The sequence below is a fragment of the Molothrus aeneus genome, chromosome 27 (assembly GCF_037042795.1).
Source record: "Molothrus aeneus isolate 106 chromosome 27, BPBGC_Maene_1.0, whole genome shotgun sequence".
NCBI lineage: Eukaryota > Metazoa > Chordata > Aves > Passeriformes > Icteridae > Molothrus > Molothrus aeneus.
In genome coordinates, this window is record NC_089672.1 from 1,195,647 (window position 1) to 1,220,109 (window position 24,463).

Sequence of the window (24,463 nt, forward strand, 5' to 3'; positions counted from 1 at the left end):
CCACAGGGTCACTTCTGGTTTCACTCGTTGGGGAAAGCCCAAAATAGCAGCAGGAAAGTGGCTCTGGAGGGTGCAGGGGAACTCTGACGAGAAACAGCAGTTCTGGGGAACTGGAGCTTGTGCTCCCTCTCAAGTTAAACTCACACCTGACCCAGCCTTTGGTAAAAGCTTATTGCCAGATCCATCCAGGCATGGGCCAGCCCTGCTTGGGAACAGCAGAGTGGGCAGGGAGAGCTCCTGGAGCAAACATTCCTGGGTGCCAGGCACAGCTCCAGCCCCTCCTGCTGCCTCCTACACCCTGCTCCTGCCAGTCCTGCCTGCTGCAGCTCCAGGAGGGCCACCAGCCACAGAACAGCCTCCACAGCAGCCCAGGGATTGCCAGGAAGGATGAGTGATGTGCAGTGTGGCTGGAGGTGTTTTTACAAGAACCTTAAGCCATTTGCTGCTTTCAGCTAATCTGGCATTTTCCAGAAAGAGAGAAATTGTACCTGACTCTTTTTTGAGGTTAGATCTCTCTCTCTCTATATATAAAAGAGATATTTAGATACATTCCCTCCCCAAAAAAGAGCAAACACCAGATTCATGCCAGGGGCACACATGGCAACATCAATCCCTCATTCCCAGCATCAGTATCCTCATTCCCAAAGGCAGGTCTGAGCAGGGCACCTGCCCAGGTGGCATGGTGGCACCCAGGGACACGCAGTCACTCACCTATGCTGCTCTCAGCACCTCTCCTGCGAGGATTGTTGGGGTAAGAAAAATACTGAGCCCCCCCTTTGCCCCCAGTGGGGGAAAGCGTGCTCGGGCTGGCGATTCCCATCTTGCTGGGCAGGAAACCAGGCTGCAAACAAGCAGAGAGAAAAGCCCTTGCATGGAATTACACTGCAAAACGACTCACTGGGAGAGAACAGAGCTGCTTTGAGCCACCTTCACACCAATTCAGCTGAGGGGAAAAATAAACACGAGCCAAGGGGCCAGGAGGGAAAGCAAATCCGTAAATATGGGGGTGGAGGTGGGGGAATAGGTGTGGAGGAACAAAAGAGGCTTTCAGCTTGTGCTTCCCTGCTGCACCCCAGCAAGGAACCTCTGCACACCAGGGATGCAAACCAGCAGGTGCCATGCTGGGGGACACTGTGGTCCTACAGCCACCTTGTAGGTGCCATGCTGGGGGTCACTGTGGTCCTACAGTGACCTTGCAGGTGCCATGGTGGGGGTCACTCTGCTCCTACAGCCACCTTGTAGGTGCCATGCTGGGGGACACTGTGGTCCTATGGTCACCTTGTAGGTGCCATGCTGGGGGACATTGTGTTCCTATGGTCACCTTGCAGGTGCCATGTTGGGGGACACTGTGGTCCTACAGCCACCTTGTAGGTGCCATGCTGGGGGACATTGTGTTCCTATGGTCACCTTGTAGGTGCCATGCTGGGGGTCACTGTGGTCCTACAGTGACCTTGCAGGTGCCATGGTGGGGGTCACTCTGCTCCTACAGCCACCTTGTAGGTGCCATGCTGGGGGACATTGTGGTCCTATGGTCACCTTGTAGGTGCCATGCTGGGGGACATTGTGTTCCTATGGTCACCTTGCAGGTGCCATGTTGGGGGACATTGTGGTCCCATGGTCACCTTGCAGGTGCCATGTTGGGGGACACTGTGGTCCTATGGTCACCTTGTAGGTGCCATGGTGGGGGACATTGTGGTCCCACGGTCACCTTGCAGGTGCCATGGTAGGACCAGTGTGGTGCCATGCTCACCTTGATGTCCAGGAGGACAGCATGAGCCCCATGTCACCAGCCCGTGTCATGGTCAGTGCCCTGGAATGGTGCTGCCACTGCTCAGGGTGGTTTTCTCCTGAGTTTTATCAGGGAAAAGCCAAATCCCTCTTTGTAAAGCCAGGAAACTCCTCCCTCTGTTTATCCCAGCTGACCTTGGGCACGCTGGGAAGCAGCAGAGCCAGAGCCCAGGGTGCTCCCTCCTGGGATGGAGCCTCTCCTCCAGCACTCTCACCTCAGGAGGAAGTTCAGTGTATTTACATGGAATTGCACAGGGCTGCCAAAGGGCCCTCAAGTCCCAAAAGCTCAGCTTTGACCCATCTTCCGAGGGCAACACATGGAAATAAAGGAGGATTTCAGGCTTTTGAGAAACTGGAAAAAAACCCCTTTGCTTTCAAACTCTGTCTCCTCCAGAAAGGGGTCAGGGAGGGAAAGAGGAGCTCGTGTGTTCACAGCTGGTGACATTCCTGCAATCTGTTCCACTGCTCAGGTTTCCTCTGCTCCGGAGCCGCTCTGAGCGCGGCCAAGGAAAGCACCCGGAGGGATCCCGGAGCTGCTCCTCCTGCAGGCAGGAGACACACTGGGACTTTGAGCAATTTCAAAGAAAGGGGTTTTCTTCCCATTTCCTCTGCCTGGGAATGCCCCAGGAGATGGTTCAGGGTTAAACAAAGGGGAAATGCCCTGCCAGCTCTGCCCTACCAGAGCAAGGCTTTTTTGGGCAAGAACCTGATCCCCATCCAGGGCATCTCCACCACACAATTTTTCATCTTTTCAAAAACAAAACAAAAAGTCAACCCCCCTCACTCCCCCAAACTGGAGCCAGAAGCAACAACTGCTCTGGGGGCCACAGAGGCTCCATTGGCCTCCCCCCACCCCCACAAGGGGGTTTTGTCTCCTCTCCACCTCAAGTGGGATTTGCCACCCGATCCCGAGCCCCGTGCCCGCCTCTCCCGGGGCCTCTCCCGGCCATTTGCCCCCCCATTTCTGTTACCTTATATTCCCCCTCCTCCACAAAAGCCCAGCAAAACCATCACATCCAAAAGCAACACTTGGCACTGGGCCCGGTTTTCTTTGAGCAGCTTCAGTGGTAAATGAAATCCACTCTGGCACAGCCAGCACAGCTGCTCCAGCAAAGGAAACATCCTCACTTCAGAGAGGAGGAAATTATGACAAATTTGTGTAAAATTAAAACATGTAATGTGTGTGTGTGTACATGGATAAAATAAAAGCTGTCCAGCCAAAAGCTCCTCCCTTGGCTCCGGTGCTGGGACTGCTTCCCCAGGGCAGGCCGGGCACGGAGGGGGCACTTGGAGCCACACATCAAAGGGAGGTGCTCACTCCTTCCCAAAAAGCTATTTCTGGATGCTGCTGGCAGCAGGAGAGGTTATCTCAGGGCTGCTCTGCTGTGTTCCAAGCCCAGATTGACACCTCTGGTATTCCCCACAGGAAGCAAAGCTGTTCCCCCCAGCAGAGCCCGGGGTTCACATGGGGTGACCCAACAGGGCTGGGCTGTGTCTGCAAGAGGTGCCTCTGGTGTGCTGGGTCCCTTCCAGGGCTGTGGAGATCATGGAGTGCCAGAAGGATTTGTGTTGGGAAAGACCTTAAAGCCCATCCAGTGCCACCCCTGCCATGGCAGGGACACCTCCCACTGTCCCAGGCTGCTCCCAGCCCTGTCCAGCCTGGCCTTGGGCACTGCCAGGGATGCAGGGGCAGCCCCAGCTGCTCTGGGCACCCTGTGCCAGGGCCTGCCCACCCTGCCAGGGAACAATTCCTGATTGCCAAGATCCCATCCAGCCCTGCCCTCTGGCAGTGGGGGCCATTGCCTGGCTCCTGTCCCTGCAGGCCTTGTCCCCAGTCCCTCTGCAGCTCTCCTGGAGCCCCTTCAGGCCCTGCCAGGGGCTCGGAGGTGTCCCTGGAGCCTTCTCTTGTCCAGGTGAGCAGCCCCAGCTGTGCCAGGCTGGCTCCAGAGCAGAGGGGCTCCAGCCCTTGCAGCATCTCCGTGCCTCCTCTGGCCTGGCTCCAGCAGCTCCAGGTCCTCCTGCTGCCCCAGGGCTGGACAGAGCTCCTGCTGCAGGTCTTGCACCCACAGCCCCACCATAAAGCCAAAGCTCCACCTGGCACTCACTCAAATGATGCTGCAGCAGCACAGAAACCACCTCAGAGACCCTCCCCAGAACTGGCCACTGGCCAGGCAGGTGGGAGATGCTGCTGAAGAGGGAGAGGCAAAGCCCAGGGCAGGCAGTGGAGGGGAAGGAGCCTCCTGGAATGCTCCCTGCCCACAGCCAGCCTGGCACAGGGAAAGGAGCTGCTTGGATCTGGCTGCCTGGAACTCCCCAGCAAGGCTGGGTCAGGGCTGGTCAAATACAAACCAGGAGTAACAATAACAAAATGAGCGAGGCTGAAGAAGATTGGCAAAGAAGTGAGAGGCTGCTACAACCAACATTTTCTAACCTCTGACAAACCTCTCACCTCCTCTCACCTCCTCTGAGCCAGCAGCACACACCAATATGAGCCTCCAACACTCCACAGAGGTTTTGGAGCAGAGCAGAGGCTTCCCAGGACCCCGTGCATGGAGATGAGATGTAAATCCAGGCTGGTTTCATTACCAGACTCCCCCTCTTGGGAGCCAGTAAATGAAGCAGAAAATCTCACTGCATTTTATCATTACCTGGTTTAGTCCTGGCATCCCTGTGTCTCTTCCAAACGTGGAGTATGAGGCTCTTTCACTGCTCTTCCCTGCAGAAGGAGAAGAGAAAAGACAAGGTTTGGGGTAAGAGGGAAGTGGAGGGGATTTTTTTGCCCCCAGGCACGTGGATCCTGCCAAGGGACAAATCCTGTCCCCATAAAGCAGCTCACCCTGCCCTCCCATGAAGGGACAGCCTGACAGCTTGTGCAAAGCAGGAGCTGCTTTAAGTTCACAGAGAGCAGGTCCAAAAGCACCAAAAGCCTGGAGCTGCAGTGGCACAGGGGAGTGTTTGTGGCCATGGAAACTGAGAGTGTCAGCCCCCTGCCAAAAGCTCCCTGCACACACTGAGAGCTGGACTTGGCAGGGGCAGGGCTGGAGCACACCAAGGGCCAGGACAAGTGACCAGACCTCAGGAGTTCTTTCCAGACAGCAGGAAATGCAATCCCAGCCAAGGAGAGCTGAGCTCCTGCTCTGCACAGGCCACTGGGCACCTTCTGCCCCTCTCCTGAGGGAGGTGCAACTTCCCAAAACCTGCAGCTCCTCAGAGCCAGCTGGGATCTGTGTGGGCACAGCCCCATGCCAGCGGTGCCCCTATGAAGTTACAGATTCCCAGAAGGATTTGGGTTGGAAAGACCCTAAAGCCCATCCAGTGCCACCCCTGCCATGGCAGGGACACCTTCCACTGTCCCAGGTACTCCAAGCTCCATCCAACATGACCTTGGGCACTGCCAGGGATGCAGGGGCAGCCCCAGCTGCTCTGGGCACCCTGTGCCAGGGCCTGCCCACCCTGCCAGGGAACAATTCCTGATTGCCAAGATCCCATCCAGCCCTGCCCTGTGGCAGTGGGAGCCATTCTGCCTTGTCCTGGCACTCAGGATCAATGAGGGCTTCTCTCACAACCACCTCACCCTGCACACGTGCAGCTGAAAATAAAGTTTTGAAGGGCCAAAAAAAGAAAAGGAGCCCAGATACCTGGTGGGATGTTCCCTCTCCAAAACATCCTGGCACTCTCATGGTCACTGCCCTGGGCACAGCATGGCCCAGCCAGCAGCACCCAGGGGTGCCAGGGCAGCAAAGGACACAAGGAAGGGAGAAGGGAATGGTTCAGTGCTGTGCCTGGAGGTACAACAGTGTCCCTTGGGATCCTCTCCATCCCTCTAAAGCACAACCAGACACTCTTCTAGTGGGGAACAGGCAGGCCACCAGCCCCACCCCCAAAGCCTTCCTGAAAAGGGGATCACACATCACATCCTGCCTCTGGTCTGGCTTAGTGAGCAAAATTGGGAGGGGCAGGATTTTGCCAATCTGCTTAGCCTAAAGCCAGCCCCAGGCCATTAAGATGCAGGTTGTTGATGCACTGGGGCAATGCTGGGCTGGCAGGACCCTCCCCACACCACTGAGAGCTTTGGGGAAGCAGATGAACAGGAGAGAGGAAGCAAAATGCCTCAAACCATCCCCCCTGAAGCACAAGGCCCAGAGACCAGAGAATGCCAGAGTGGTTTGGGCTGAAAGGGATCTCAAAGCCCATCCAGTGCCACCCCTGCCATGGCAGGGACACCTCCCACTGTCCCAGGCTGCTCCCAGCCCTGTCCAGCCTGGCCTTGGGCACTGCCAGGGATGCAGGGGCAGCCCCAGCTGCTCTGGGGCTGGACTCATGGACCTGTGGGTCCCTCCCAGCTCAGGATATTCCAGGATTCTTACATTCCTGTGCCAGATGGGAAGAGAGAGGAGGCTGCTCATTTTGCAACCTTACCATGGAGGTCTTGAACTCAACCCAAAAATTTTAGAGAGGATTCCCCAATCTGAGCCCCAAGGCCCAGACCCCCATTCCTGCTGGGAAGGTCCTGGTAGAGCTCAGCCTCCCCTCCCTCCATGCAGTGACAGCAGGAGGCCCTGGGTGCTGCTGCCATTTCTTTTCAGAGGCTTAAACGTTAAGTAAACAAAGGTCAGAATGTCAGAGGATGGATCTCCTAAATGACCTAATTTCTAAAAGAGCTTAAGAGCTCGATCCACTGCAGCACCAGCCACGGGCACAAAGGACACAGCAGGTTGTGGAATCAGGCAGGTTCTGATTACTCCTAAAGCAGAGGAAAAGCAGGGTAATGCCAGGGGGGGTTGGCTGGACAGCAGCAGCCAGGTCTCCCTCTGATAACACACTGCAGCTTCCATGTGCGACTGCAGTGGGGAATCACAGAATGGTTTGGGTTGGAAGGGGCCCTAAAGCTCATCCAGTGCCACCCCTGCCATGGGCAGGGACACCTTCCACTGTCCCAGGTTACTCCAAACCCCATCCAGCAGCCTCTGCCATCACCAGAGAACTTGGGCTGAACCAGGGGCTCCTGATGTGTGTGGGAAGGTGAAGGGACACTGGGCAATCCCCAACCATGTGAAGTTTAACAGGGCAAGTGTTGGATCCTGCCCTGGGATGGGGCAGCCCTGGATGCAGGGACAGACTGGGAATGAGAGGCTGGAGAGCAGCGCCGTGGGAAGGGCCCTGGGGGTCCTGGTCAGGGGCAAGTTGGATCTGAGTCACTGCTGGGCCCTGGCAGCCCCAAGGGCCACCCTGTGCTGGGGGCACCAGGCCCAGGGAGGGATTGTCCCACTCTGCTCTGCCCTGGGGCAGCCTCACCTCCAGTGCTGGGGGCACTTTGGGCACCACGAGATCAGAAGGAGCCAAAGCTGTTGGAGAGTGGCCAAAGGAGGGACACGGAGCTGGGGAAGGGCTGAGGAGCAGCTGAGGGCACTTGGCTGGTTCAGCTGGAGCCCAGGAGACTGAGGGGAGGCTCCTGGGGGCTGCAGCTCCTGCCCAGGGCAGGCACAGGGGCAGGGGCTGAGCTCTGCTCTGGGACAGGGACAGGAGCCCAGCAAGGGCTGGAGCTGGGCCAGGCCTTGGCATGGAGCTCAGGGCAAGGTTCTTCCCCCCGAGGCTGCTGGGCACTGCCCAGGCTCCCCAGGGAATGGTGCCAAGGCTGCCAGAGCTCCAGGAGCTCCCAGGGCTGCTCAGGGTGGGGTTCTTGGGGTGCCTGTGCAGGGATGGGGCTGGGATCAATGATCCCTGAGGGTCCCTTTCAGCTCAGGATATTCCAGGAATCTGTGAACCCAGTGCCAGCTCTGCACTGCTCCAAACCCACAACCTTCTCTGGATGTCTCTCATTCCTCACTCAGCACCTGCTGCACCCCTGGGTCTGTGGGTGCCCCATGGGATGGGGGACATTGGCAAAGGGAGGGCAGCCCTGGCCAGCCCCAGCTCCTGCACCCTCCATCATCACAGAACAAGGGAAAAACAGAACAAAATTCAGCACAAGAGATTTTACATTTAACTGTCTATGAAAACAAGGCAGAAGGAAGAGTGGCACCTTTCTGGATTGGAATGTACCTAAACCTGCTGAAACTCAAAAGGTGCACAGCTAGGCAAGGAAAGGCTGAGCTTGCCAGCAGAAGGAGCTGTTTCTGTGGGCATGCAGATGGCACAGGTGGCAAGCCCAGACCCACCCTGTCACCCCTTGGCAGCCACAGCCCGGGGCACCAACCGGGAAAGGTGGCAAAGCCTCAGGAAGGAGGCAAGGACCAGGATGGAGACAAGTCTCAGTAACCTGGGAAAAGCCACCAGGAATCTCCCCAAACCCCACCTGGCTCCCAGCAGAATTACTGAAATCCTGCAGATGGACATGAAGGGTGAAGGTGGGAGGAGGAGGAGGATATAGTGGGAATAAATCCTCAAAGAGGAAAGGGGTTTGCTTTGGAAAGGAGGGGAAGCCCAGTGGCGGCACCTCGAGTCAGTGCACCCACACACTGGCTGAGAGCATTCAGCATTCCCAGATCTTCCTGGCATCCCCTTCCTGCCCTTCCCCCTGCCAGCTCCTTCTCCTGCCCCCCATCTGCCTGTGCTGCCTCCAGCCCTGCCTAAGGAGCCTTTCCCAGCCTCCCTGCTCTCCCAGCATGTTCCCTCTTGCAGGATCTGCCTGTGTGGGGCTCTGGGAAGGCTCCCCCAGCCCTGCCTTCACCCAGGGCTTTTCCAGAGGAACCCCCCACGCTGTTTGTGCCACTCCTCCAGTGCACATCTGCTTCTGAGCTTGGAGACGAGGTGGAAAAATATAAACTGCTCTTCCCAGAGGTTCCCACCCACTCTGGCAGTGTCAGGGATTGGCTCTGGCACCCTGGATCAGGGCAGCATCTCACCTCCACCGGAGCAAACTGCTTTTAAATAATAATAAATCATGGGTTTGCCATTTCTCTCACAGACCACAGAATCACAGAACAGCCTGAAATATGGGGGTGGAGGGAAGGAACTCGCCTGAGTTGGAAGGGATCCACAGGATCATCGAAGTCCAACTCCTGGCCCTGCACTTGACAGGCCAAGAAAAATTATTTAAATGCTGCCTACAAGTTTTTCCAGCAGCCACTGGCAGAACCAGTGCCCCCACATCACCCTAGCCCCAGCAGAGCCACCACCCACCACGCACCTCCCCCAGCCCCACACTGCTAATTCCATTAGAATTCCATTAGAATTCTGGCCTGGGGGGAAAGGGGAGGCAAAACACAGCCAGGGATTAAAAACAGGGAGGAAAAAAAGAAGTTAAAAAAGCAGGAGCAGCGACCACCCCCTGATTAAACCCATTGTCCAGGAAGACCCCAATCTACAGGCACCAACAATACCCACCCGATTAGGAACACTGCTCTGAAAGGCAGCTAATTACTAGAAATAATTACTAGAAAGAAATCTGTTATGGCTTATCAGTTTCCTTGCTGTTTAACCACCCCACTCCTCGCCTGCCCCTGCTGAAGATGAATGCTAAATTGTGAAATTGGTGACTTAGAAAAGCCCTCCTCACCCTCCTCATCCTCTGGGACGAGCTGAGCTGGTTTGTCACTGTGTGGTGTCCTGGCACTGACCTGGGACAGCCAGGGATGCTCCTGTCACCCCTCCCCACCCCAGGCTGGGCAGCTCAGAACTCCCCAGGAGGTTCCCAGTCCTCCAGGAGCAGCACCAAAGGCTCAAAGCTGGGAAACTTGGAGGAGGGAGCAATGGAGGGCTCAGACATTGGTCCTGCCCCTGCTCACCTGGTTCAAAGCCCCCACCTGGGATGCTCCTCATTCAGAGCACTGATGGTGTCTCCATTCAGGGGTTTAGAATCACAGAATCCTGGAATATCCTGAGCTGGAAGGGACCCACAGGGATCATCCAGGCATTAACCAGGAGACCCCAACACCCTGAGCAGCCCTGGGAGCTCCTGGAGCTCTGGCAGCCTTGGCACCATTCCCTGGGGAGCCTGGGCAGTGCCCAGCAGCCTCGGGGGGCAGAACCTTGCCCTGAGCTCCATGCCAAGGCCTGGCCCAGCTCCAGCCCTTGCTGGGCTCCTGTCCCTGTCCCAGAGCAGAGCTCAGCCCCTGCCCCTGTGCCTGCCCTGGGCAGGAGCTGCAGCCCCCAGGAGCCTCCCCTCAGTCTCCTGGGCTCCAGCTGAACCAGCCAAGTGCCCTCAGCTGCTCCTCAGCCCTTCCCCAGCTCCATGTCCCCCCTAATTTATTTTCTTATTCTTTTGACAAATTTTGGACAAATTCCATCCTGTGCAACACAGCCCAGAGGTCCCTGCCCAGTCCATCCTGAGGGACTCTGATTTTCCCCATCACCTGTGGAGCTGAAGCTGTGGCTGAGGGCAGTAACTGAAGGTTCCCCTCACACTGTGCCTTTAATGAGAGCAGCAGGGGCATCACCCAGAGCTCTGTGGGAGCCTGGCTGGGGGGAGCAGAAGGCTCCATGCTGAAGGTGCCTCCTAAAGCCAAGCTCCCTTTGTGCCCCACGTTCATCCAAAGAGCTCAATCTCAACAGCTGAACAGAAATCAGTGCTTTTCCTTCCAGCTGCTTTTGGATCATGTGTGCACCCTGTGATCCACAGGGTCACCACCCCAGGACTGGGCTGGACTGGGGTGAGGAGCAGTGGCTGTCCCTCCCTGGGGCCACTGCAGGGAACAACAGGGATTAAATCAGAGCTTTGTACTCCCCCAGCCCCTTCCTCACTGCCCTGGGCAGGGGAAGAGGGCTTGGGCTGGGCTGACACCAAAGGGCCCAGCCAGGACAGGAACAAAGGGCAGGGATGCAGCCTGTGGGGGTTTCAGGGATGTGCTGGCAGTGTCCTGCTCCCCTCAAACCAGACCTGCTTTCCTTCTCTCCTGGGCCAGGCAGATCCCTCCAGCCCTGCCTATCCCATGGGGTTTGCTGCTCGTGGAGTTTGTGACACCAGCTTCCAGCACAGAAATCTGGCTGGACACATTCCACTGCTCCCTTACCCAAAGGGCCACTCCACCCTGCAGCCTCCCAGTTCCTCTCCTTGCTCCCTGCTCCTGTCAGATCAGTCTGAGTGGTGACAGGGCCTGTGCAGGAGGGTGAGCACTGGCTGGATCTGGGATCCCCCTCCAGGGCCCCAGAATGCCCCAGCCTGCAGGGACAGGGGAAGGCTCCACCCTGGAAGGGATGTGATCACTGCTTCAAAGCTCAGGCTGGCAGGAGCTCCTCAGCCCACCAGACTGTCAGAGCACAGCTTCCTTTTCCATGTGGAAAATTGAGGCAAGAAATCACCATGTGCTCAATTTCTCCAACAAGTGCTGCCTGCTGTAGTGTCCCTTTGCTGGGGAAAGGTGCTCCCTGTCCCTAAAGCCCATGCCCAGAGGACAGGGGGCTGGAGCCTGGCCCTGGGACATGCACAGACTGCAGGAACACAAAATCCAAAGGATGGGGGTCCCAGAAGGAGCCATCACCACCCTGAGTGCTCAGAGCCCCAGTGCTGACTTTGGGGGGCCCCTTGAGCTCAGCCTCCCTCTCTGCTGGCCCAAGCCAGCAGTGCCAACACAGAGCATCCAGGCTGCTCCCAAAATGGTTCTGCCCACAGCTCCTGATCCTCCTTGAAGAAACAGAGGCTGAGTGGGAAAGAGAGAAAAATTCAGATCTTGGAGAAGGGCTCAGATGTTTCACACACCTTTCATCCATCAACAACCCCAACATGTTCATCCTCATATGCTCCCTCCACCTCCCCAGATTTTGAAATCGTCTGGTTCCACTCAACCACCCCATTAACATGAATTGAACTTCCCACCCTGAGGGGCACCTTGCTGGCAACCAGGGCCTGGCAGAAGTGGGACCCATTGCCAGAACTCCCCTTTCCCTCCCATTTTTCCTCTGCTTTTACAGAAGCATTATTTTATTTTCCTGCCTGTCCTTTTGCAGTTTGTCTCTTATCCCTTTGCAGTTTGCCACTCTAAAAGTTTTCAGAAGCAGTTTGGAAAAGAGGAAGAGAAAATCCCACCCCTGCACTTCTCTATGTCCTTCCTTCCCAGCACATGAGCAAAGAGGGAGGTTTAGATTGGATACTGGGAGAAAATTGCTGGCTCTGAGGGTGGGCAGGCCCTGGCACAGGGTGCCCAGAGCAGCTGGGGCTGCCCCTGCATCCCTGGCAGTGCCCAAGGCCAGGCTGGACAGGGCTGGGAGCAGCCTGGGACAGTGGGAGGTGTCCCTGCCATGGCAGGGGTGGCACTGGATGGGCTTGAAGGTCCTTTCCAACACAAACCATTCTGGGATTGTGTCATCTACAGAATGAAGATGTCCCCAAAAAGCCACTGGATGGGCTTTAGGGTCCCTTCCCACCCAAAGCACTCTCTGATTCTTTGATTATACAATGAAAAGTGATTTATGTATTTTGTAACCTGCTCCCTGAATCGATGCTTTCTACTTTAACCACGTTCAATTTTAGAAACAAAGGGGACTTGGAAATGTGAGGAACCCTTCCCCCCTGCCTGTTCCCTATCTCAGTGGTGGAGCTCCTGGTGCTGCCCCTGAGCCCCCTGGGGAGACACAGCTCCCTGAGCCTGGGCTCAGTGTGGCCACAGAGCCACTGGAATCCCCCAGGGAGGCCAGGGACAGGTTGGGCTCACAGGGAGAGGCAGCCAGAGGCATCTTCCCCACACACATCAAAGGGGAAACCTCCGTGTTCCTCCCCAGGCAGCTCCTTCTCAGCTGGAAACTCTCAGGGCTGCCCTGGCCCCAGGTGTGGGCTGGGCTGGGCTGGGCTGGGTCCCCCCACAAGCCCCGCTGAGCTGCAGCAAGGCTCCCCTGTGCTACCCAAAAACCTCTCTGTGCTCCACTTACACCCTCCTGGGCACAGAGGGAGAGGGAAGATCCTCCCTTGCAGAGGGACAGGGCTTGGAAAGGCTCCTCCCCCTGCACAGGTCTCCAAGGGACACCCAAACGTTGTCCCCAAGAGCACAAGGGGTGCAAGGGGGAGGCAGAGCTCACAGTGAGCCCCAAGCCCTGACCCAGGCCAGGAGGGGCACACGTGTGGCTGCTCCTGTCCCAGCACCACCCTGCTCTGCTCTTCCCCTTTGCCACCACCTCCACAGGGGGGATTTTGTGTTGGGAATTTTCTGTTTCAAACACGATTCCCTTTTCTTACCCCTCCTTTTCCAACCATGAGCAAGCCCTGCCCCAGCCCCGCTGCTTCCACATGTGCTGGAGCATTTTAACCACCCCTGCGTGGGCAAAGATGGGGAGGACTAACCCCAATTCCTGACCTAATGCCATTAGAGCTCTCTAAGCCCTCCAGCAGGGATATTTTCTGCTCTTAATCTCCCCTCCCACCCCTGAGCTGGGAGAGGTGACTGGGTGAATGGTCCCTGTGAGCTCCTCATGCTGCCTGCCTGGAGCTGGGCATGGAGGGGCCACACGAGGCTGCTGGAGCCTGGCAGGATATGGGAGGAGGCCCCTCCAAACCCCACTGCAGCAAAGGGAGCACCCCCAGCTCTCTGGGAGGTGACACAGCCACACTGCACATCACAGTAACCCAGGGGGTCTGGTCTGGTAGGAAGTGACCATGGTGGGATCATCTGGTGCCACCTCCCCACTCAAGCAGGGTCATCCTGAGTCCTTCATAAATCCTCAACAATGAGCATCTCTTCCACCCCTAATTCCCAGCTCCCAGGGGCACACTCAGCCCATCCTGGGGGGCATCGACCTGGAGGGGACACCCCTGCCTCAGGGTGCTACCATAAAGCAGGGAAACATAACCACAGACATGAAACAGCTGGCACAGCTGGCACTGATGGAACCCTCTGGGTACCACCTCCCTGGAGAACACTTGGGGAGCTGGCAGGCAGCTGCAGGCACTCACCCACGAGTCCAGCTCCCAGGAACGGGGACGAGGAGATGCTGTTGTGGGACGGCAGGTCCCGGTGCTCGCCATAGTGGGGGCCTTCGCCATAGCTCTGCTGGGACAACAGGGGACAGTCACACACAGCAGGGGGATGAAACATGAGGCTGACAGGGCCCAGCCACCCCCAGGAAGGGGCAAAGCCAAAGGCTCCTTGTGAAAAGGCATGGAAAGGATTTTATCCTCGTGCCAAGGGAGAGCTGGGCAGTGCAGAGGCTGTAGGGAGGGAACATGGCAAGAGGGGACATGGAACCACACTTTGCCCCATGCTGGCAGCTCTTTGGCACCCACCAGGTAAGAGCCAGGCAGCCCCTCCCTGAACCAGGGGGGTGAAGGGGAAAAAGGCTGGATAAATAAAAATGTATATTTTTAGATATATTTATATAAATGCATAAATTCTAAATACACAAATGAGAGTTGACAGCACAGCCCCAGCTCTGCTGCTGATGGGAGGGGAGGGAAAGGTGCCATTGCAAAAATGAATCACACAAACCCATTAAAACAAAAATTACACCATTTCCATGAAGTTTGTGGCATTTCTCTCTTCCCATACTCAGACCCCATTCACGAGTGTTGCAGCCTCAACTCCTTCCCTGCAAAACCCTTCCCAAGGTCTCCATCCCCACCAAGGGTGCCATGGCCAGACAATGTGGTGGATTGTAGGGGTTCCCTCCTCAGGTTCCCAAAGTCTTGTGGGGTGGATGCTCAGGAAGCTTTGCCATCACATGAGATCCCTCAACCCACTCAGATCCCTCAACCCACCCATCTGTGTCTCCTTTGGGGACCTGTCCCATCCCCTGGGTCCCCTCTCCCCACACCAGCACTGGGTGCAGGGGGGGAGATGCCTGAGCAGCCACAGGAGCCCATCCTAGTGCAGCTCTGGGAGAGGTTTTTGGAGGAGGAACCTCAAGGGGACCTCAAGGCAGCAAAGCCTGGGGAGATGAGGATGGGGAAAACCCTAGAGAGTTCACAGAACCCATGTCCAAAGTGGGGCAAGAAAAGCTGTTCCAGGGTTAGACCTGGCTCTGAAAGGCCTGGGAAAGACCCCGTCTGTTTTGGTTGGAGTTTGGTGTTTGTGCTTTGTCCTTACCCTTCCTTGGTCAAACGTGGAGCTGTTTTGATCTGCCGTTCCCCAGGAACCTGATCCCGGCCTTTCATCCAAGCCTACGGAAAAACAGGAAGAACAAAGGTTACACTTTGCTTTATCAGCAAAGCCTCAAAGGTGTTCTCGTAAAATTAACTCTTCCTTCTACAAACAAAACAATATTTTCATTAATAAACCACTTCCACTTGGCGTGACCGAGCCTCCCCTCTGCCTCCTCACCTTCCCACTCCCACTGGGAGTTATTCCACAAACTTCAAAGCACATCCCACCACAGCCTGGAAATGGTTCAAAACATGGGACAGTGGGAAGAGGAGAAACAAGAATTTTAACTCCTTTATTGCAGAGAGCACCCACGAAGCTCCTTCCCCCGGAGAGTGGCAGTAAAGGGACTGAACTATAAATCAAAACCACATTGCATCCATCTGGATGCTCCAGCAGGACTTGAATTTTGCCCATGGTGGTACAAGATCATGGGCCAAACTCTATTCAATCTGAGCAGAGTGAAAGAGTGCCCAGAGGTGAAATCCTCAGGTGGGAATTCTGGGGGTCCACCATGACAGAGTCACCTGTCTGGGGGTGCTCTTTCAGCCCCCCAGGGTCCCCCTGAGGAAGTGGGGCCATCAGAGCACAGCCCCAGCCTTCTCAGCTTTAGCCATCCCCAGAGTATCCTCAGCACAAAGGGACCCCAAGCAGCAGAGGAGCAGGCAGAAGGTTTTGCAATGTTCCTGCACAGGCTGCGGTGGGAGCTCGGCTCCTTTCATCCCCTGCCAAGCCCAGGCAGGCGGCACCTCCTGGGCTGCACCCGGGGCAGGCAGAGAACATGGGATGGGCTGGGCTGGGAGGGACCTCAAAGCTCATCCCATGCCAGCCCTGCCATGGCAGGGACACCTTCCACCACCCAGCCTGGCCTTGGGCACTGCCAGGGATGCAGGGGCAGCCCCAGCTGCTCTGGGCACCCTGTGCCAGGGCTGCCCACCCTGCCAGGGAACAATTCCTGATTGCCAAGATCCCATCCAGCCCTGCCCTCTGGCACTGGGAGCCATTGCCTGGCTCCTGTCCCTGCAGGCCTTGTCCCCAGTCCCTCTGCAGCTCTCCTGGAGCCCCTTCAGTGAGCTGGGAATGTCCACCATGACACAAAATCCTTGGGATGTTGCATCAGCACAGCTCCCACAGTTCCAGCTGATACCACAACCACACGGAAGGAACCTTCTGGAAAACAGCCTCAACCTGACTCAGCTGCAGGCTCTCTGACTGTGCTGCTCCACCTCCTGCTCCAGTGGGTGACATGGGGCTGGGGAGCAGCAGTTGGTGTTCTAAGGGGGCACATCCAGGGATTTGAGAGGGGCTGGGCAGGGTGGGGGCATCCATCATCTTTTGAGGTGCTGCACAAACTCTGCTGGGTTGGACAGAAAAAATCCCAGATCTGCAGAAGGCTGAGAGTGAGGGTGGCACCAGCCATGGACACTCCCAAGCCATGGACACCCCCTGTCCCCAGCAGGGGCACACTGGGGTGACACCAGACCCTCCCAGCAGCAGCACCAGGGCCCTGTGGCTCTCTGGGGACCTGTCCTGTGCTGGTTCTTCCAACGGGGGTGGCACCTCCAGGTGCCCCAGGATGCCCTTTTGGGAGCAGGAGCTGAGTGGCAGCAAGGACAGGGGGGCAGGGGGTCAGGGCTCACTCCCATTTCGCTTGGCAAAGCTGATTATTATGGCAAACATGCCTCAGATTTGTCTCCTCCGCTCCCCTCACTGTTCATTTAACCAGAAACTTCTTTCAAATTACATCCTTCTATTTCTGTGCCTTTGTGTTAATCATTTCCCCAGAGAATTGGTGTTTAATTGCTGTCTAATTTGCATAATTATGCATATTAATCTCCACACCTAATGAATATTCATAATTCTCATTTAGATTTTGTTTTCTAATCAAAAATTTCCAATGTGATTACTGTGCAGAGCAGGGATAAGCCTCTAATAATACCTTGGATACTAGGGAGAATTACTGCCAATTCTCCCACCTCCTACTTCCTAGAATAAACTTTTGCTTTGCTAATGTGTTTTTCCAAAGCAATTCATCTGCAATCCCTGCAAACCCTGGCGAGGCAGGAGGCAGAAATGCTCCTTTGAGTCATTTTGCTGTCACGGGTGATTTTAAAGCTCCCCAAGGGTCGGGGAGAAGACATGAGCAGCATCAGCAGCCTTGGACATGGTTGGAAAAATGGTCCCTTCAGGCTGGAAGGACAAGGACTGCAGCACCACAGTGCCCATGAGGAACCCCAGGAGTCTCAGAGGCAGAGGGGAAGCCAAGGTATGGGGGTCCAGACCCTCACAGCCACCCCTGCCCCATGCAGGATGGGCTTTGGGGATCCTGGGTCACCCTGGATCACCCAGACCCCTCACAGAGCCCTTGGTCCTGCCACCACCCCACAGACAACAGAGCAGCATTCCCAGGCTGGAATATGCCTGGAGAGGATGCTCAGGGGGCTCTGGAGGGAGATAGGGGGCTTGGAAGACCAGGGAAATCTTCCTCAGGTTGTGGAGTCTTCCTCCCTTGAATGTCCCTTCAGATATTCTCTGAGTTATGCCAAAACAGTCTGGACACAATCCTGTGCCCTGTGAGATGGGCCCAGAGGAGCCACTGTGGTCCTTCCAACCTGCCCCATTTTGGGATTCTGTGCCAAAATTCCTGAAAAATAAAATTAAATCCTTGCCTGGTCTCCCCAAGGAGGGAAGGAGAGGAGACAGAGTGGCACAGGGGGCAAAGACTGAGGGTGAGGGTCACACATCCCCTCCACAAGGACACAGCCCTGGCACCTGGAGCTGCTGCATCCTGTGGTGCCACCAGCATGGCACAGAGCCTGGAGAGGGGCAAAGCCCTGAGTGCTCCAACAGCAGCTGCAGAGCATGAGCCACTCATCCAGAGCAAGGACAGGTCCCCAGCCCCTCCTTGGCCCCTTTGTCACCCCAAATGGGGTCACAGCAAACCAACCCTTTCTTTCAGGAAGAAATTCTCCCTGGCAGGGTGGGCAGGCCCTGGCACAGGGTGCCCAGAGCAGCTGGGGCTGCCCCTGCATCCCTGGCAGTGCCCAAGGCCAGGCTGGACAGGGCTTGGGGCACCCTGGGACAGTGGGAGGTGTCCCTGCCATGGCAGGGGTGGCACTGGGTGGGATTTAAGGTCTCTCCCAACCAAAAACTGGTCTGGGATTCTACAACTCCCAAGGAAACCCAAAAGGTTTTTTGCACCCTCCAAGGGTAGAAAAGCCTCCAGTTCCTGTGGCTGCCAAGGTGAAATGTGATTCCCCTCTCCCACAAAGCAGCAAGAGCATCCCAAGGTTCTGGAAGCACCTCTGAAGGTGCCCATGCCAGCTCTGTCTGATGTCTCCTGGAAAATAAAGTCTTGCACCTTCCCCAAGCTGCAGCTACTGGCTTGAAAAGTGACAGCAAAAAATCTCCTTATTTTCAGCACCTGCAGGTGTTTTAGGAATTCAGGGATTTCTGGGATGAAGCCAGGAAAAAGCAGACTGCCCTCTTTCAACGTCTGGCATCTGTCCTACATTCCCTGCCAGCCCACTCTCCCCTCCCTTCGTATTCCTAAGGATCTACAACTTGGCAGCAAACGCCCCCAGGCAGCCCTGCAAAGCCCAGTGTCTGGCCATGGGCAGGTGTGTCTGGAGCAGCTCCCATCAGCAGGGTTTGCTCACTCACAGCACAAAGCCCTGAGCACAGAGTCACCCCAAACACAGCCCCACACCCTGGCTCTGGGAGCGGCCAGGCTGGACATGAAGGGAGGGAGAGGAAGGGGAAAGGGGGGAAGAACACGGCTCAGCAGCCCCAAGGCTCATCCAAGGCCACCCCAGCAGCTGTAGAGGTGACCCAGGTGCCCAGGAAGGGTCAGAGGCACCCTGGGGCACGTGGGTGTTTCCTGCCCAGCAGCTGCCCCAGGTGAGATGGAGATCCCCTGAGAATCTTCTGGGCCCCAACTGCTCCATACTTGTGGACACATCAGCTGCTTTAAAACACCCCCAGGGCTGGCAAAAAAACCCATAAATCCAAGTCACCAAAGAGATCAATCATGGCCAAAGGGCCACAGAGATGTGCTGCAAGGGCTGGAGCCCCTCTGCTCTGGAGCCAGCCTGGCACAGCTGGGGCTGCTCACCTGGACAAGAGAAGGCTCCAGGGACACCCCAGAGCCCCTGGCAGGGCCTGAAGGGGCTCCAGGAGAGCTGCAGAGGGACTGGGGACAAGGCCTGCAGGGACAGGAGCCAGGCAATGGCTCCCAGTGCCAGAGGGCAGGGCTGGATGGGATCTTGGCAATCAGGAATTGTTCCCTGGCAGGGTGGGCAGGCCCTGGCACAGGGTGCCCAGAGCAGCTGGGGCTGCCCCTGCATCCCTGGCAGTGCCCAAGGCCAGGCTGGACAGGGCTGGGAGCAGCCTGGGGCAGTGGGAGGTGTCCCTGCCATGGCAGGGGTGGCACTGGGTGGGATTTAAGGTCTTTCCCAATCCAAACCTTTCTGGGATTTTGTGATTTTGAAAACTCCCATGGCACTGAGCTGAATTCTGTCTGCACAAGGGAGCTCCATCGTGGCAGGGCTCGCTTTTGCCACCCCTCCAGTGCTCTCCCACCCTGAGGTGTGTGAGTTTTGGAGACACCCACATGCCCGTGCTGCTGGCAGGAGCCAAGCTGATTTTAAAATAACCCCATTTCCCAGCTACCCAAGTTAAGGCACACTTTCAATTGAGAAATGACAAAAATAGGAGCTACCTCCTCTCGCCATTAATACAGTTATTAAACTGAGTACAGATTAATTGTGCATTTTAATAACCCTGAGCATGAATATTCATAACACATTTCTTGCTCATGTTCTAATTAAAACATACTAATAGAATAAGATGTAGCTGTCAGACAGTCATTTTTTTTTTCCTCACGGTTTTCCTGCCACAGCCAAGTAGAGCTGATAGACAAGAGCTGTCCTAAGCTTCAGCAGGGATAAAAATAATTTAACCACATTTTAGGCTCAGAAAAAGCATCCTTAGTGCAGCAGTGAACCCCAGTAGAGGCTGTGGACAAGTGTCCAGTGACACAGAGCCATGACAGCTGCTCCCACCCAGGAGGAACAGAACCACTTTGGACACACAAGTGCAACAAGAAAACACAGGAGAGTGACAGGAAAGGGGACCTGTTTGACCTAAAGGAGAACAGATTTACCTGAGATACTGGGAGGGAATTCTCCCCTGTGAGGGTGGGCAGGCCCTGGCACAGGGTGCCCAGAGCAGCTGGGGCTGCCCCTGCATCCCTGGCAGTGCCCAAGGCCAGGCTGGACAGGGCTGGGAGCAGCCTGGGACAGTGGGAGGTGTCCCTGCCATGGCAGGGGTAGCACAGGATGGGCTCTGGGGTCCCTCCACCCCAAACTATTCCAGGATTCTATGTAAAAGCATTAAAAGGAGTCAGGGTTTTGTGATTCATCCCACATCCTTCCAGCTCAGTTCCCAGCCTGTGCTTTCCAGCTGCCCTGGAGAGGCTGCCCTGGTTTCCAGAGTCCCCAAACCCACCTGGGCACAGGTGCTGGTCCTTGAGCCCTGAGCTCTGAACCCCAGACTGAGCACAGCACTTGGAGGTGGTGTGGGAGGGAATGTGGCTCTGGAGGCAGCTCTGACCACCTGGACACAGCCAAGGACCCCTCAGCCTTTGTGTGAATGGCACAGGTCAGCAGTTGGACTCAGTGGTCCCTGTGTGCCCCTCCCAGCTCAGGATATTCCAGGAGTCTGTGAAAGGTCTTTTAGAACAAGCTCAGTCCCTAAGGATTGCCTTGCTCAAAGCACAGCTCGTGGGGTGTGCAGCCATCCCTCTGCATCCAGAGGACATGCAGGGATGGAGAATGGGATATTGTGCTCCTGAACCCTCTCAGATACCATTTGTAAAGCAAATACAGAGTTTTTGCTCTTAAATTCTGTACCAAGGGATACCCTGAGGAGAACATGCAGTGCTGGAAAGCTGCAGTGCTGCAGGCTCAAATCATGGAATGGTTGGGTGGGAAGGGACCTCAAACCCCTCCAGGGCCACCCCTGCCATGGCAGGGACACCTTTCATTGTCCCCAAGCCCCATCCAACCTGTCCTTGAACACTTCCAGGGATCCAGGGGCAGCCCCAGCTGCTCTGGGCACCCTGTGCCAGGGCCTGCCCACCCTGCCAGGGAGGAATTTCTGGGATTTCTGTGACTCAGAATGTCTCAAAGGCACCTTGTTTTTGTGTGTCAGGAGGAGGAGGCAGCGAGGGACCCTCCCAGCAGCCCCAGGGCTGACACTGGGGGACACTGCTGGGGTCTCTGTGCTGCTGGAGCTGTGACTGAGCCAGGCTCAGCCTCTCCCTCCCCCTGGCCTCCACAATCTGCCCTCCCTAATCTGATTCCAGCAAAACCACTGGGCCAGGCTTGCCTATTTATTTTTTGTTTGTTTTGTTTTGTTTTGAAATTCTATTAAAAATATTTAGGCCAAATCCCTCCTGTGGCTAGAGGAGGTTTGGAAGCAGCTGTGGCTGCCATGAAGGTGCATCTTCCATGCTCAGAGAGACCACACAGTGCCCACGGTGGGGATTTGAGGGCCAGGAGGGAAATTCCAGCTCTGCAGCCACAGCAGTGCCCAAGGATTGGAGCAGGACAAGGATGTGGTGGCAGCTGGGAGGAAAAACCCCAGAGCCAGCAGCTTTTCCAGCTCATGGAATACTTAGATCCATGGAGTGGTTTGGGTTGGAAGGAGCCTTAAAGACCACCTAGTTCCAAACAGCCTGGCACAGTTATTTAAGGCAGAGAAGCCCTGCTCCCCACCTGCCTCCCTCGGGGGTGGGACAGCACAAGCCACCACAGGCAGGGCCACCGGTGCCACTGTAATTTGATTTGAAGCAGAGGTGACAGAAGGCTGCTTGATAAACACTTCCAAATTAAGCAGCTTTGTGTGCTAATCGCTCTGGCAATCAGCCCCAGAGCAAAATCTCTGCTAAAAGGGATTGGAAATCAATAAAATTAGTTGACTAGTAATTAGCTTTAGTCACAGGAAAACCAGCAAAGTTGTTTTTCCTGAGGAGAGTTTGCTCCACACCGTGAGGATCAGCCCACCCTGGCACCCCCAGGAAAGGCTCAGAGGTGCTGGCACAGGCCCTGGGGGGGAGAAGGGGGTGCTGGAAGCAGCTCCCAGAATTCCTGTTTATTTACCAGCCCCATCCACCCCCAAATAGGAAAAAACAGCTGTGAGTGGAAGGCAGCCGGGAGCTGTTTACAGGACGTCGATTGTAGAGGGGACCATACAATTTGTTCACTTCCTTTTCCCGGTGCACGACAAAACAATTAAAATAAAAATAAGGGGGGGCTGGATAAAAAAACCCACCCTGAACACCTGGAGGGCAGCACGAGGTCCCTGGCAATGCCACCCTGGAGGGCTCTGCTCATGGGGCAGGGCAGGGGATGTTTTACCCCTTCACTGCTATGAAATGTGAGGTTGGACCAGAGCTGACTGTAGGGACAGTGAGGCTCAGCTGCCCTGGCAGTGCCCAAGGCCAGGCTGGACAGGGCTTGGAGCAGCCTGGGACACTGGAAGGTGTCCCTGCCATGGCAGGGGTGGAATGTGCTGCCACTCCTGACCTGCCCAGGGGCACCAAATGGCTCAGGTGGCATTTCCCCCATTCCCTCTGGGACAGGGACAGGAGCCCAGCAAGGGCTGGAGCTGGGCCAGGCCTTGGCATGGAGCTCAGGGCAAGGTTCTTCCCCCCGAGGCTGCTGGGCACTGCCCAGGCTCCCCAGGGAATGGTGCCAAGGCTGCCAGAGCTCCAGGAGCTCCCAGGGCTGCTCAGGGTGGGGTTCTTGGGGTGGCTGTGCAGGGATGGGGCTGCACTGATCATCCCTGAGGGTCCTTTCCCCTCAGGATATTCCAGGATCCCATAAACAGATGCTCTGGCCCAGGAGAGCCCAGTGACATCATCCCCCAGAGCAGGCACCCCAGGGGGGACACAGCACCCACATCAAACTCACAGATCCCTGCACCATTTCTGGGGCAGCTTCTGCCCCTTTACCTTTGTGATGATGAATGAACCCAGAACCCAAAGCCACCACAGCCCCATCCACCCCACACACAGCCCTGATCCAGGGAAGCACCTGCTGCTGCCACCCCCTCCCCAAATGTGCACTCAGGGATAATTTTTGACTTCAAAAAGCTGATGCCACCACTTTGGTGATTGTTAATTCCTCTGCTCAGCATCTCCTGCACTGTATTCCAGTTCAGCAGTTTCTGCACACACAGATGGAGTTTAGGAAATGTTTGGGGCTGGGGAAAAATAGGAGAGAATCAGGGAAGGAGTGGAGGAAACTGATCCATTCCCCAATGGCTTTCCATGAGGGGTAACTATGGGGAGAAACTGAACCTAGACCAAAACCAAACAAAGCCAGAAAGAGGGAAAAGAGTCAAAGAAGCTCTTTAGCATCTCCTGGTCATTTGGAAGATGCTCTGGCATCACTGAACCTACTCTCAAAGGGCAGGGCAGGCTCCATGGCAAACCCTGGGCTGGTTTTGGGGGTGCTGGTGTGGCATCCCAGAAACAGAATCCTGGAATGTCCTGAGCCAGAAGGGATCCACAAGGATCACTGAGTCCAACTCCTGTCCCTGCTCAGGACACCCCAACAATCCCACCATGTGCAGAACCAGTAATAATTATACGCAATAATAAATGTACAAACCAGTGCCCAGCACAGGAGTGAGGAAGTTCTGGAAAAATCAACAGAACCCAACCAGCAAATCTGGCCATCCCTCAAACTAGACACAAATCACATTTGCAGATGTATAGGAAGGTCCCCACTGCATTTTTTACAGAGTGGTTTTATGGTAATCAAAATAAAAGCTTGCCTTTATTTTAAGCCATCATTAAGGAAATTAATGACTTGGGCCAGCCCAAGTCTCATCAAGGCCTTGCAAAACAACTGCACAGGGTGCCCATGGTGGCACTGGGTGACAGCCACCATCCCCTGTGTCCAGAACATGGCCAAGGACCTGACTCAGGGTGCCAAGGTTCACACCACTAGTGAAGTGTTGGGCTGTGCTCCTCCTGGAGAATGGGTGAGACTGGAGAGGATTTATTAAACTCAAAAAAAGGGGATGGATGGATGGATGGATGGATGGATGGATGGATGGATGGATGGATGGATGGATGGATGGATGGATGGATGGATGGATGGATGGATGGAGGATGGATGGATGGATGGATGGATGGATGGATGGATGGATGGATGGATGGATGGATGGATGGATGGATGGATGGATGGATGGATGGGAGCAAGCAGCCCTGGGGGAAGGACCTGGGGTATTGGTGGGTGAGAGGCTCAGGCTGCCCCGGCCATGGGCACTGAGCCAGAAACCCCCCCTGTGCTGGGCTGAGCCCCCAGCGTGGGCAGCAGGGGAAGGGGGGGATTCTGCCCCTGTGCCCCTGTGCTCAGGTGAGACCCCCCCTGCAGAGCTGCCCCAGCCCTGGGCACCAGCAGCAGGAGGACGTGGAGCTGCTGGAGCCAGGCCAGAGGAGGCACGGAGATGCTGCAAGGGCTGGAGCCCCTCTGCTCTGGAGCCAGCCTGGCACAGCTGGGGGGGCTCACCTGGACAAGAGAAGGCTCCAGGGACACCTCTGAGCCCCTGGCAGGGCCTGAAGGGGCTCCAGGAGAGCTGCAGAGGGACTGGGGACA

At 56.1% G+C, this 24,463-nt stretch overlaps 1 protein-coding gene across 1 annotated transcript in view; it reads right to left on the minus strand.

Annotated features, from left to right (window-relative positions):
• Window positions 1-24,463, minus strand: part of TCF3 (transcription factor 3) — an 83,529-nt gene that overhangs the window by 27,702 nt on the left and 31,364 nt on the right. Inside the window, exons 3-6 of the mRNA XM_066566124.1 lie at window positions 14,739-14,812; window positions 13,610-13,706; window positions 4,437-4,504; window positions 712-841 (exon numbers count right to left, since the gene is read on the minus strand). Coding sequence (XP_066422221.1) covers window positions 712-841; window positions 4,437-4,504; window positions 13,610-13,706; window positions 14,739-14,812 — 369 coding nt within the window. The remainder of the gene's footprint in view (window positions 1-711; window positions 842-4,436; window positions 4,505-13,609; window positions 13,707-14,738; window positions 14,813-24,463) is intronic.